The sequence below is a fragment of the Equus quagga genome, chromosome 11 (genome assembly GCF_021613505.1).
Source record: "Equus quagga isolate Etosha38 chromosome 11, UCLA_HA_Equagga_1.0, whole genome shotgun sequence".
Taxonomy (NCBI): domain Eukaryota; kingdom Metazoa; phylum Chordata; class Mammalia; order Perissodactyla; family Equidae; genus Equus; species Equus quagga.
Window position 1 is genome coordinate 24,724,909 of NC_060277.1, and position 14,998 is coordinate 24,739,906.

Below are 14,998 nucleotides of genomic sequence, written 5' to 3' on the forward strand. Positions count from 1 at the left end.
CTCCTGATTTTAGATGCCGGCTTAAAAAGGCTTAAAAGGCGTGACTGACGAAAATCTCTGGGCTTTCTAGGGGAAAACAAAACGGCATGGATTGAAAAAGCACTCAAAGAGCCTATAAACAAAGAATTCCTTCTGGGTTCAAATACAAAGATATGCTTATTTTTGGAGTGTTAACTTTCTTTTGCCCTTCTGGACCAGAAGATCAAGGTCAAATGCAGTAAAGGGAGCAAGATTTCTACACAAAATTTAACCTGCCCTCCAGTAGGAGGGGGAGGATGAGGAGGAGCAGTGACCAACTCTAAAGGAAATCACGCACCTGGGGTCAGCCTTGAGGCCTTCCTTGGAGTCCCTCAGTCCCTTCTTTTCTTGTGGTTTTCCCACCATGAAGAAGGTATCCCTGACAGTAGGGAAGTCGTCCAGCAGGGCTCTCAGGCTATTGCAATATGCCATGATCTGACCCCGAAGGGCGTAGTGAGACATGTGGCGGTTGAATCTGCAAAGTCAGAAGAAGACCGTGTCTGGAAGGTGAATCCAAGTTGTTCCCTCTCTCACGCAAGTTCCAGGATCTACTCCCCTGGAGACTTTTCACAGAGAATAGAAGACCTCTGCCCAGAAGAAATTTCCATCTTAGTCAGGTTACTATCACCTGAAGGCAGAGGTGTGGACCTCTTCAGAACGCCTCCTGTCCTTCACTTCTGATGCTCCTTCCTCTGTGTGTCAGAGGACAGTTTAATTTGGTTTTATTCAATAGGACTCTGGCTTATTTAAACACAAAGCACCTATTCATTGTCTGGCTTTCTACATAATACTGCTATTTATTGAATTCAGAGTCAGAGAAATCAGCATGTGTAGTTCACATATACTATACTTACTTCTGACAAAATTCAACTATAACGTCTCTCTTGACTTTCGCAATTTCATCCTGTGATAAAAGAGAATGACAGTTTTTCTATTAGACAGTTGGCTCCAGGAACTCCCCATGCTAATATGGGTGTACAAGCTTATAGCAAACTTAGAGCAAGAAAAGGCCACACAATTGAGATATTCTTTCTGAAGGTCAACTTGCCGATCCTCACTCCTCTATGGGCCTCTCCTGCTCCTGCACATCTTTCTGAGTTAACCAAGAATGCAAGGCCCTGACCACTCTTTACCTGGGCCATTTCTTGGGATTATGTTTGCAGAGAGCAATTTTGAGGGATGAGGTAATGTCTCCCTCCAGGAAAAAGAGCAAGATTGCTATAAAAGAGGTGGATTCCCCAAACTCAATGTTACTCAACTGTGACACAAACTTGCATGCATTTAGGCTCTTCCGTGTTGCCCGCTTGGGATTTGGAAGGCAAAGGAAGCTGACACAGACAGGAAGCTCATGTTGCCTGCTCTGCTGTGAGCAATGAAGTTCTTTGTCTCTGACCTAGGAATCTTGTGACTTCCGCCAGCATCCTCAGAACAGTAACAGGCTAACTTACTAGCTGGTAGGTAGGCTAAAATCCCAGACCTTGACAAAATTGACAATTATATTCCCTGAGCCCTTTCTAATCTGACAGGCATTGTACAATCCTGAAGCGCAGTTAATGAGCTACTACAGTTTTCATTTGGTCAATATTTTTTGAATATTCTAGTAAAAAGAAGTAATTTACTATCTCAATTACTTATTAAAAGGGGTCCTTTGCCTCCGTCATTGCTGAGTAGTAATCTAGAAGTTCTGGCCTCCATCATATCCCATTTGTAAGACTGGATTAGGTAAATTGACCTCTTTCCTTTACAGGCACAGGTAGGGACAAAGCCTAGAGATTGCAAACCTTGTAATTTCTCTCCCAAATTACCATATATTAGCCTAATGAGTTCCGTATCAAAGAATTGTTGAATAACGAAATGATATGCACAATGGATTAAAGGTTTGACTTTTATAATATTTTTTAACAGATTAGGCTAATATAAAACCCTTAAATAGAAACATGGCAGTAGCATCTGAAAAACCAAGATAAGAGGTGAATTAGATGGCAAGAGACTTTACATACCTTGTCTAAACCCCTTAAGGACCTGTGGGTCACTCGGGAGTGGCCAAATGTTCTAGAGCAGGTGCTAAAAATAGTTCCATTTAGAAAGTGACAAAACAAAATGTGGCCTTGAAAAAAATGCAAGTCTTAAAAACTAGACTGCAATCAGCTTGAATTGCTTCCTTTCTATTTCTTATCGAACACTCTTTCTCAGTTCTTTACATTTCCAGTGGTTCTACCCAAATAGGCCGAAAGCAACAGATTCCAAGTTAAGAATTTTTATTTGCTCAAATGTGAGAGATGAGGAGAGCTTTAGGGAGACCTTCTCACTACACTCACCAGGCTCTTCATTCTGTCAGCCATGGTTTGCTTCCTGAGGAGGAAGGCGTTCAGCATCATGTCCCGCAGCCCCACCTTTTCTAATTGAATAGACACGAAAGCCTCTGGAGCCCTGACAAGTGAATAGAGACATCTGAGCCCAACATGGGAGGTAAGTGGACATATAACGAAAAGACAACTAGAGAGCCCTCTGGAGGACAGGAACACCTGGGGCCGTGTACTGGGCGTTGCAGCAGGAGAGCAGGTGGCCCTGTCTCTGTGATTCGTACCTACTTCAAGTGTTTTTCACAAGTGTTTTCTACTTATATTCACTGGGGATGCTGATGTGTCACCATCCTCCTTGGGGATCCCCACATGCCTGAAGCTTGCATCAGCAGTGCCTCCTGAGTCCCAAACTTCATAGCCTGGCCCAGTGTTTGTACTACCCAGGTTCCTTTGTGCCCTCCTGGCCTGAACTGTAGGGGTACCTGGAGTGAAATGGCCTCCCAAGGGTCCTCTTGACTGGACACATGGGTCTTAAATCTTCCATCCACACGTTGGGAATGTGTATTTAGGGCACTTGAACTCTGGTCCTGTGTCAGACTAATGGCATCTTGAATAGCAGAGTAGCTTTACCTATTATTTTTTTTATTTTAAATTTGCCAGAATTAAAGTAGAGTGTCATTGGTATGCCCCAATAAAATACTCAGAGTATTTACAATTATTACAGAATACAAACATCTCTCTTTCTTTGTCATGGTGAGAAGAGATCAAGACATTATAGGGCAACCCTGATACAGGGCATGATGTGGGACATGTCTCTGTTGAGGCCGTGCCTCTCTGACAAAGCACCATCCTATTATTCTAAGCAATGGTAGAATCCTTATTAGAATAGTGAGGGTAGTTCTGTGCTTTTCTGTTTAGGATAAACATGGAAAATTTGGAGAGGCCCATATTCTTCTTCCTTGTGTTCTACCCTCTTTGGAATTTGAAAAATATAGAAAGAGGGAAGGAGAAAGGAAGGAAGGGAAAAGAAAGAGAAAGGAAGAGAGGTGAGAAGAGAAAAGAGGTTGAAATTAGGAAATGTTGACTCTCTACCATACACTGGAGTGCACTGGAAGCAGCTGAGTCTTCTCAGTGTTCATACAATGTCTTCATACAAGGTCTTCAAATTTAAACACATGCTGGTCACTCTGGGAGTTTAGTATCCTTCAGTCCCATAAAACAATGCTATTCACTGACTTAAAAGAAGACACTTTTGTTATTTTAAATAACCCCCGGGTGCCATACCTTTTGATAGCCTGGAATCTTTCTGAAGGATGAGTAAGGGTATCTGGAACTTTTGGAGTTGGGGCTACCAGGAAGCTCTCTATGCCATTCACAATTCTAGAATTTCTTCTTCTGGGTGGACCCATTCCACCATGATTTCTCAGATCTGAACTTATTTCCTAAAATATTTCAAACCAAAGTGAATTCAATGTGTTGGATTTGTAAGTCCCATGGTTTTTACAGCCTATGAAATGATCTCACAGCCAGAACCTACCCCAAACACATGTAAATGACTAGGTACATGGGCTGGGGTTGGGGGTGGGGGAGGTAGAGAAGAGAAGAGGAGGAAAAGGGACGAGAGGAGAGACCAAAGGAGAGAAGGAAAGACAGATATTTTGTACAAGGAAGGGGTCAAGCGCTAAGTATAACTATTTCCAGAGTAGAGTGCAGTTGTCTAAAGTGCTCTGAAACAAATTCTGTATTATACAGCGTGGCTAGTGGGAGGGCTGTGTATAGAGTGGCCTCTCAAGAAATACTGCTGATGGACTTCTTGGCTGCAAGATCTGAAAAATTGTCTCAGGATGCCCATTCTGGTACAGCCTAAGCAGATGGAGATGAGCTAATATGCTGTCATACATAATGTAATGATGAAGGAGGGACAGGAAGAGGGAAGGTAGGAGAGAGGAGAAAGAGAGATGGGGAGGAAAAAAAGGGAAATCCATATCTTCCAGTATTCCTGTTGGTTATGGAGTGATAGGCATGACGCATAGAATTCTTTTACATTTTCCTAAAATGCTAACTAAAAGAAAAATATTAAGCTTCAAAGGAAATACCATTCTTCTTCACAGAAAGAAATAATGAGTTATCCATATTCGAATTACTGAAGAAGAATGAGGCAAAAGAAAAAATCGTAGGTAAAAAGTTTAAAGTTTCCATCTTGGTTTTTTCTGACACCCTTGGGCTATCCCAGTCTCCTGGAAATCATAGATTATATCAGTTCAGAAGACTCAAGAGGTCTTAGAAAGGATGTGAGTGAGCTGAGAGGGAGGAAAACACAAGCTCTGCAATCAGACCCTGGGGCTGACACTCAGCTGGTGATCCTGGCTCTGTTTCTCAACCTTTGAGAACCTGTTTTCTCACCTAGAAAAACGGATGATGTCCCCATCTAATGGGGCTGTTGAGAGCATTCCATGAGCCCGTGTATCTCCAGCAGTAGCTCACTGCCTTGCCTGGATCAGAGAAGTTGCTGAATTGAACCATTAACTCCCTGACTCCCTTACCTGCGCTCGCGATCCCAGCCATGCCCATCTTTCGTTTCTATCCTCAGTTGCTTCTTTTCCACCCCCTTCCTACAAATATATTCACATCTATTTTATTCTTAATTCTTCTACCCTCTCAAGTTTCCTCCTCAATTCTGACCAAACTTGCTAAAGAGCTATTATGGACTAAATGTTTTTGTCTCCTCCTAAATTCTTACACTGAAGCTCTAAGCCCCACTGTGATGGTGTTTGGAGATGGGGCCTTTGGGAGGTAATTAGGGTCAGATGAGGTCGTGAGGGTGGAGCCCTAATCTGATAGGGCTATTGCCCTTATAAGAAGAGGAAGAGACACCAGAGCTTTCTCTCTCTCTGTCTGCCATGTGAGGACACAGTAAGAATGTGGCCATCTGCAAGCAAGGAAGCGAGCTCTCACCAGAAGCTGACCATGCTGGCACCTGATCTTGGACTTCTAGCTTCCAGAACTATGAGAAAATAAATTTATGTTGTTTAAGCCACCCAGTCTCTGGTATTTTATCATGGCAGTTTGAGCAGTAAATATGCACTGCTTCTATTCTTCTACCACCTTCTCATTCCTTAACTCTGGCAGTCTGGCTTTCACCCAACCCCATTAGAACTGCTCTCTCAGAGTCAGCAATGAACTTTTGTCAAATGGCCTCATTTTAATTCCTACTCTTCTGGTTCTTCCTTCTACATTTAACTCTGTCAACTTTCAACATCTTTTTCTCTTTTCTTCTTTTAAAAAGAATTGCTTTATTGCAGTTTAATTGATAGTCAATAAACAGCACATATTTAAAGTGTACGACTAGGTAAGTTTTGGTATATGTATACAACTGTGAAACCATCACCACAATCAAAATAAAGACCATAGCCATCCCCCCAACTCTGCCCCCTTCCTCAAGCAACCACTGCTCTGCTTTCTGTAACTATAGATTATAATGCATTTCCTAGAATTTAATATAAATGGAGTCATGTAGTATTTATTGTTTTTTGTCTAGCTTCATCCATATTGTTGTATGTGTCAATACATAATTTCGTTGTATTGCTGAGTAGTATTCTGTCATACAGATATACCACAATTTGTTTATCCATTCACCTGGAGATGGACATCTGGGTTCTTTGCAGTTCTTGGCTATTTTAAATAAAGCTGCTATAGACATTTGTGTACAAGTCTTTGTATGGACACATGCTTTCTTTTCTCTTGGGTAAATAAATAAGTGCAGAATGGTTAGATCGTGTGGTAAGTGGATGTTTAACTTTTTAAGAAACTGCCAAACTGTTTTCCAAGGTGATTCACCATTTTGCATTTCCATTGGCAGTGTACGAGAGTGCCAGATCTTCCACCTCCTTGCTAACACTCAGAATGGCCAGTCTTTTAAATTTTAGCCCTTCTACTAGGTGTGTAGTAGTTTCTCACTGGAGTTTTAATTTGCATTTCCCTAATGACTAATGTTGTTGAACACCTTTTTATGTGCTTATCTGCCATCTGTACATTTTCTTTGGTGAGTCATTTCTTCTTGAAACACTTCCCTTTGTTGGCTTTGGTAGCAGTGCACAATTTTTTTCTGTCTGTCTCTTTCATTCCTCCCTTCTACCCCTCCTTTCCTCTTGCTCCCTTTTACCTTCTCCATCATTTATTCCTCCTTATTATGTCATCAGCTTTCTTCCTGTCCTACACTTGTAGCAGAGTAGATGCATGCACGTATATTCACTTATTCATGTATATCTGTGTGTGTGTATATATATATATATATAATAATAATAAATATATATATATATATATTACCCTAATGCCTCCCTACTCCTCCCTGTGCTGCAGGTCTTTCTAAGCTGTTACTCCAATGCTTTCCACCACCCCCCACCCCCACCCTGGCCTCCTATCTAGTGAATTTCAACGTTTGCTTCCCGGATGGATCTCAGGAGTTAACTCATAAGCTTCTCAACCTCCATTTCAACCAGAACGACTCCACTTATACGTGTTTTATATATTGGTATTCTTCATAAGATTAAATTAATTGTATAAAGGATTGTGTATGTCAACTATGTATGAAAAGTTGGTAGTCAAGTTGGGCTCCTCATTCTTTTCTAGTCCCCATCTGCCCTTTCTCACTCCTATGCTTGTGTATCTGAAGGGTCTTCCCTCTACTCAGAATGATCACATGGTCATCTCTGCTTGTCAAAAAGCTCATCCTTCAGGTTTTCCCAAATGCTACCTCTCTGTGCTGCCCTTCCTAGTTCCCTCTCTTTTGTGACCTCTCTTTTCAATGAATTCCTTCTTTAGCTTGTTGAACTTCTTTTATGCCTTGTAATTGAACCACCTGTGGGCCTGTCCCCCTTACACACACTGGTCTATAAGTTCCTCAGGAGCATGAATTGTATCTTAGTATTATCTAGTGAGCTTAACTTCATAGTTAGATACTGCATTAACAGTAGGTACTGAATTCAGATTTTTGAGGTTGAATTTTTAAAAATCAATATAATTCACTCTATCCCTACTTTCTACTTCAGTATTTGATTTCTATGAGAATTAGTATTTGACAGTAAAAGTGAGGATTGAGTATTCTTGCCATACTCATAAATTTGTACTCTCCTATTAATGTGAAGAGTAGAAATGATAAATAGAGGTAGATAAATGTGGTAAGTTTAAATGTGTTAAGGATAAATGTGCTGAGCTGTATAGAATCCTTAAGGCTTAAAGAATGTTTAAGTTGGAATGTTGATTTCCTAAAACCATATTTAATTTTACACTTAAGTTATATTCACCAGTACGTACACACAAGAGAGAACTATATAGTTTTAAAGAAAAAAAAAATGAAGGAAGATCTCTATAAACTGATTTGCAGTGATTTCCAGGATATACTGTTAAGTGAAAAAACAAAGCTCAAAAGAGTATATAGATAAAATCCAAAACGCCTTCATGATAAAATAATTCAACAAACTAGGAATAGAAGGGAAAGTCCTCAACCTGGTAAAAGGCATCTAAGGAAAACCCATAGTTAACATCATACTTAATGGTGAAAGATTGAAAGCTTTACTCCTAAGATCAGGAATAAGACAATAACATCTACTCCCACCATTTCTGACCTTGTACTGGAGGGTCTAGTTAGGGTAATTAGGCAAGAAAAAGAAATAAAAGGCATCCATATTTGAAAAGAAGTAAAATTATCTCTATTTACAGGTGAAGTCATATAAAATTTTTGTATGTTTTTTGTGTACATACAAAAATCCTAAAGAATACATACACATACACACAAATAACTATTAGAACTAATAAACAAATTTAGTAAAGTTGCAGGATACAAGACCAATATACAAAAGACAATTGTATTTCTACACATTAGTAATAAACACTCTGAAAATGAAATTAAGAAAGCAATTCTGGGGCCGGCTCTGTGGCCGAGTGGTTAAGTTTGTGTGCTCTGCTGCGGCGGCCCAGGGTTCGGATCCTGGGTGTGGACATGGCACTGCTCGTCAGGCCACGTTGAGGTGGAGTCCCACATCCCACAACTAGAAGGACGTGCAACTAAGATATACAACTGTGTACAGGGGTGGTTTGGGGAGATAAAAGCAGAAAAAAAAAAAAAAGATTGGCAACAGTTGTTAGCCCAGGTGCCAATCTTTAAAAAAATAAAAATAAATAAAAATAAAAAAAGAAAGCAATTCTATTTACAATAATATCAAAAATAATAAAATACCTTGGAATTAATTAACAGAAGTATAGTACTTACATACTGAAAACTATAAAATACTGATGAAAGAAATTAAAAATGACCTAAATAAATGGAAAGACATCCCCTGTTCATGGATCAGAGTACTTAATATGGTTAAGGTGGCAATAGTACCCAAGCTGATCTACAGATTCAATGCAATCCCTATCAAAATCCCAACTGGCTTTTTTTTTCCTCAGAAATTGAGAAGCTGATCCTAAAATTCGTATGAAAATGCAAGGGACCCAAAAGAGCAAAAGCAATCTTGAAAAAGAACAAAGTTGGAGGACTCATACTTATTAATTTCAAGACTTACTACAACTCTGCAGTAATCAAAACACATCAATACTGGCATAAAAATAGGCATATAGATCAATGGAATAGAATTGAGAGTTCAGACATACTCTTACATTTATGGTCAATTGATTTTTGACATGGATGCCAAATCAGGACAATTCAATGGGAAAACATGAGTCTTTTCAACAAATGATCCTGGAACAACAGGATAACCGCACACAAAAGAATGCGGTGGGACCCCTACCTCACACTACATGCAAAAATTAACCACGAATGGACCACAGATGTAAATATAAGAGCTAAAACTACAAAATTCTTAGGAGAAAACATAGGAGTAAATCTTCATGACTTTGGATTAGGCAATGGTTTCTTAAACATTATGCCAAAAGAACAAGTGACAAAAGAAAGAATAGGTAAATTGGACTCAACAAATTGAAAAACTTCTGTTTCAAAGGACACCATCAAGAAAGTTTCTCAGAATGGGAGGAAATATTTGCACATTATATACTTGATAAAGGACATGTATTCGCAATATATGAAGAACTCTTACAACTCAATAATAAAAAGGCAAAAAAAATCCAAGGGCGAAGGATTTGAATAGATACTTTTCTAATGAAGACATATGAATGGCCAATAAACACAGGAAAAGATGCTTAACATCATCAGTAATTAGAGAAATGCAAATGAAAACCACAAGATACCATTTCCCCCTCGCTAGGATGGCTAAAATAAAAAGGAGAGACAATAACAACTGTTGGCAAAAATGTAGAGAAATTGGAACCCTCCTACATTACTAGTGAGACTGTAAAACAGTGCAGACACTTGGGAAAACTGTTCGGCGATTCCTAAAATTGTAGTTACTGTATAACCTAGCAATTCCATTCCTAGGTACATACCTAAGAAAACTCAAAACACATGGCCTTACAAAAACCTGTACATGAATGTTCATAACAGCATTATTCATAACAGCAAAAAGTGAAAACAACCCAATGTCTGTCAACAGATGAATGAATAAACAAAATGTTGTATATCCATATCATGGAATATTATTCATCAGTAAAAAAGAAATGAAGTACCCATACATGCTACGACATGCATGAAACTTGAAAACATGTTAAATGAAAAAATCCAGACATAAAAGGCCATATGTTGTATAATTCCCTTTCCTTGAAATGTCCAGAATAAGCAAATCCACAGTGACAGAAGGTAGATTACCGGTTGCTAGGGGCTGAGGGGAAGTGGGATGGGGAGTGACTGCTAATGGGCACAGGATTTCCTTGGAGAATTATGAAAATATTCTGGAATTAGATAGTGGTTATGGTTGCATGATCTTGTAAATTATACCTTTAAAGGGGTGAATTTTATGTTATGTGAATTATATCTCAATAACAACCAGAAAAATCCAGGGAAAAAGAGTACATATTGTATGTTACTTTTGTGGGGGAAAAAGGGACAAATATATCTGCTTACTTTTGCAAAAAGAAATACAGGAAGGATAAAATGGAAAACAACGGAATTATCTACAAAAGGTAAGGGCAGAGGGACAGGATATTTTCTGCTGGATGAGTCTAGCTAGTCAATATTATAGCGTTACTACAAAGGAAAAATTATCGGCAAATCACTGAAAATTAATGATTTGGTAATGTGTTGATCCACATTAGGAAAGAAGGAGGGAGGGAAAGAGGAAAGGAAAAAGATAAGATAGAAAAGAAGGAAGAAAAGGGAGAAAGTAAAGGAAGGAAATGGAGAGATGGGGAGGAAGGAAAGGAGGGAGGAGTGGGGAGGGTGCCTGGGGGAGGGAGGGAGGGAGGGAAGAGGCAGCCTGACATTAGCTGCTGCTGGTGGTGGTGCCTCAGGCTTCTCTATCTTACAGGCTGACCTTGACATCAGCAAGACAGTCCCCTCGGGAAGCGTGATAGAAGGACGCCTGCTGGATAGCCACCATCAAAGCGTTTTTCTGAACAGCTTGACATGCAAGGGTCACTTGCATATTCTCCACTCCTGAATGGAACAAGAGCTAAGGGAAGAAAATGTGAAAGGTATTAGCAATTTCCCCCACAAAGAAAGAGGTGAAGTTGAGAGTTGAGATTATCACTTATTCAACATGTAAATATACGGATCAAACTGCAGGACATGCTGAGATCCTTGCTCCTCAGCCACAGCCTGCATCTGGTCTCTCCCTAAACAGTATTTCATCCCAGGAAGGCAGCCTCCAGGCCGGATTTGCTTTGCAGTTGGACACTGTAAGCTTTCCCCAGTGGTCAGAAAAGGATGAGAAGGCTGTGACGAACTAGCAAACGTGTGCTCAGGAGCAGGCTCTTGTAAAACTGTCAAGATTAGATTAATGTTTAAAAATACACAAATAGAAACCCACATGTATACACGTAAGAGCAAAGAAAATCCATCCGAGTAGCAGGAAAAAATAGCACCAGGTTTAAAAAGATCAGATAAAAGCTCCAACGACAAGTGTGTATTTTAAAAGCTTGATGCAAAGATGGTTCACCACATGTGCTTCTTGTTAACAGTAACAGAGGTTATTGTGAGGGATGTTGCAGTCTGGTTCAAACCAGGCCAACGCACACACCCAATAAGGCCAGGCTATGGTCATTATTCATGAAGTTGGAAGCTTTTCTTATATATGGGAGCCAAACTTATATGAATTAAATATTTGGATTTTTAAAGGGTTGCATGAGCAAACTGCTTAATTTTACCTTAGTTTTTTTTTTTTGAAATAAAGTAATTTACCTTAAGGATGGCTTCCTTTGTATGAAAACTAAATTTGCCAACTTGGTTATCATCCACCTCAGAGATGGCTAAGACCAGAGCAGTAGGAGAATATCTGGAAGAAGAAACAAGAAGTTGTTTTGACCTGCCCATGTGATCAGCTGTGGGAATAGCAAGAACAGATTTTATACAAGACTTGCTGTTTCCACCCAAAGACTGAAGGGCTCCGGGGTCTTTTCAGTCCTTATTGGACTCGATCTCCTTGCAGTTTGGTTGTGGTGATCATCCACCCCAGAGTGTTGGCAATTCTTTTCTCTTGATCACCATTCCACTGCTTTTCCTGTTTTTCCTCTTAACTTCTTGACCTCACCTGCTCAGGCCCCTCCCTCACTGGGACCCCTTTGTCTACTCCCTAAAGGTTGCCCAGTTCTCACTTTCTCCCATGGCCCCAACAATCATCTAAGTGATCTTTGCAGGCACCTTTCTGCCTTGGGACGTGGTGCTTTGTCCATAGCTCTGAGACTTTGTCAAGTAATTAATATCTCTGACTCTTGGTTTCTTCATCTGTAAATGGAGATACCACCTGTCTTGCAGGGTTACAGCAAATATTAAGTGGGATAATATGCATGAGCATCCTTTTTTTTTTTTTGAGGAAGACTGGCCCTGAGATAACATCAGTGCCCATCTTCTTCCACTTTATATGTGGGACACCTGCCACAGTATGGCTTAACAATCAGTGTGTAGGTCTGCACCCAGGATCTGAACTGGCGAACCCCGGACCACCAAAGCAGAATGTGTGAACTTAACCACTGCATCACCAAGCTGGCCCCTGAATGTGCTTTTAAAAATGTAAGTCACTGTGCTCACATTTAGTGTATGTTGTTGTTATAATGGCACTCTAAAGTGGCAACTTTAAAGAGTTACATACATAATATAAATTCAAACTCAAGACACAATTTCCCTGGATGCATAAATCTTTCCCTGGTAATTCACGAGGCTCCCCAAGATCTTACAGGATTCCTGGGTCATTACTGGGAGGACCAATAACCACTTGACCAGATCACAGGGCATTCAGGCAGTTTATGCTCGTTGGTTGATTCCTGCTGAACAAAAACATGCCCTATTTTCACAGAAGCATAAAATACCAGCTATGGCAGGGCGTCCTTGAAGAGCCAGAGAATAGTTTGGCTCCACGTTGGAGACCTAGCCCTACCTGAGACCCAATTGCACTTCCTGCCTTCAGCTACGTGTATCCTTACAATAAATTCTCCTTTTGGTTTAGGTAGTGTGACAGGATAGAGTGGGGGAGATTTTGCCTCCAGGGGACATTTGGCAATGACAGGAGACATTTTTGATTGTCAAAAATGGGGGAAAGGATACTACTGGCATCTGGTAGGTAGAGGTCAGGGATACTGCTAAACAACCTCTGAAGCATAGGCCGGCCCCCTCCGAGAAAGAGTTATCCAGTCCCAAAATTCAATAGTGCCAAGGTTGGGAAATTCTAGGATACTGTTTTCTACCATCCAAACCCCCTTCCTTCTAGCCCATGCTCTCTCCTTTAGCATACCAACACAGCAAAGTCATATTCTGAGCAGAGATCCACATTAGCAAAACAAAGGTGACTTTCCCTCCTTGGGGTCATCTTGGCCTTCCTTGGGGTGGGGCTGCTATCAGGAATCTCCAGGGACAGAGCTAGGACCTGTAGGGGAAGGGCAGACTAGCACAGAAGGAAAGAGGAAGGAAACAGACATTTCTCCTCAGCACATGTCAAAGGCTGACTCTGTGCAGGGGGAAAACATTCCTTGCCCTAACTGAGTAGATTCATGATCTGTTACTAGTAAGACTGTTTTTGGGGCTGGCCCCTTGCCTGAGTGGTTAAAAGTTTGCATGCTCCTCTTCAGCAGCCCAGGGTTTCCCCGGTTTGGATCCTGGGTGCGGATATGGCGCCACTCGTCAGGCCATGCTGAGGCAGCATCCCACGTGCCACAACTAGAAGGACCCACAACTAGAATGCACAACTATGTACTGGCAGACTTTGGAGAGAAGGAAAAAAAGTCATTATTTTAAAAAAGAGTGTTTTCTTTCAGGCAATGGGCTAAACATATGGGGCATGAAAAAGAAGTCTCACTGGTTTGATGTAACTTCTGTGACTGACCAACAAAAGAGCCTGGCTGAGATCTTGCCATACATGATAGATTTGTACATTGTGTTAGAGTTTCCAGGAGACCACTGCTCAAAAAACTTGACTGACTTTTTCCTGGTCCCAGGGAAAGTGAGAGAAGGGACCTGGACTTCTGATCCATGGTTCTTGCCTCATTAAACCATTGCTCACATCCCTTCCTATCCCGAAGCAATATGGTCAAGCCAGCAGCTGCCGAGCCTGTGGTTTCATCTCCTTTGAGCAATCTGATCTGATTCTTCCACTTCTCGGTTACTTGGTGTCTTTGAACCCAATTAGCCCCTTTTATTGAGATCTCTTTTTTCTCCTCTTATTAAAAAAAGAAAGGAAGAAAAAGAAAACAAATTGGCATCATGGCAGATAAAATGTAAGGCAGAGAATTTAGAAATCGAATTGCATTTCCATGTCCAGTGGTGACAGAAATTAGTTTTCACTGGTCGTTCATTCTACAGTTACATTATTTTTACTTTGACCTTCTCAAGGCTTACCTGTCTACACGATCACTGTCCTCCAGCAGAGAGGTTATAAAAACAGGGGGTGGGTGGTCTGCCTTGTCCTTGTGTGATGCAAATTCAAAGTGAACAGGCCTCAGATACAAATGGAACTCTTCAAAACCCATCTCACATGCCAATTCCTTATAGAGTCTAAAAGAGAGTAAAAAAGAGCCAAGAACACTTGCCATTATTTTTTCTTAAAAGGAAAGTAAGTGGTAAGAAAACTAAAACAACTGAATAAGCACAAAAGCAAAAGTCAACACAAAAGTAAGCCAACTCCGTATTGTAGGGGAGGAAGACAATTCCTCTACCCTCTAGGTCCTTCTGGCTGGTCTAAGAATTAAATTGATATGAGACAGAATAACAGGAGAAAAATCAAAGTTTAATAACACATATACATGGGAGAAACCCAGAAAAACTAACTCAGCCAGAATGGCAGAAGATGCCACCTTAAATACCATCTTCAGCTAAAGACACAGGAGGATGTTGGGGGTAGTGGTTTGGGGCTTCAAGAGGAGGAAGGCAACTTACATGGAGATGGGAATAGAAATCTTTGTTAAACAAGTGTTTTCTGGGTGCTCTATAGACAATGGGACCTATTTTACATTACACTACAGTTATCTTATGTTAGTAGCTCCTTCCTGGAACAGGTCTTCTATCTTAAATTCTTTCAGGCAGTTAGGGGGAAAGTCAAAGTTCCTTTCAGTCTTCTGTTCTCAGAAATAATCAAACCAAA

General features: G+C 40.5%; 1 protein-coding gene across 5 annotated transcripts in view; it reads right to left on the reverse strand.

Moving 5' to 3' along the window:
- Positions 1–14,998, reverse strand: part of LOC124247491 (uncharacterized) — a 166,431-nt gene that overhangs the window by 67,408 nt on the left and 84,025 nt on the right. For 4 of the 5 annotated variants that reach the window (XM_046676825.1, XM_046676826.1, XM_046676824.1 and 1 more), the window contains 7 exons: positions 14,257–14,412; positions 11,611–11,704; positions 10,745–10,882; positions 3,606–3,763; positions 2,337–2,448; positions 873–922; positions 317–493 (listed from right to left, as the gene is read on the reverse strand). In XM_046676825.1, the coding sequence (XP_046532781.1) occupies positions 317–493; positions 873–922; positions 2,337–2,448; positions 3,606–3,763; positions 10,745–10,882; positions 11,611–11,704; positions 14,257–14,412 (885 nt within the window). The remainder of the gene's footprint in view (positions 1–316; positions 494–872; positions 923–2,336; positions 2,449–3,605; positions 3,764–10,744; positions 10,883–11,610; positions 11,705–14,256; positions 14,413–14,998) is intronic. The other variant, XM_046676827.1, reaches the window with a different exon arrangement.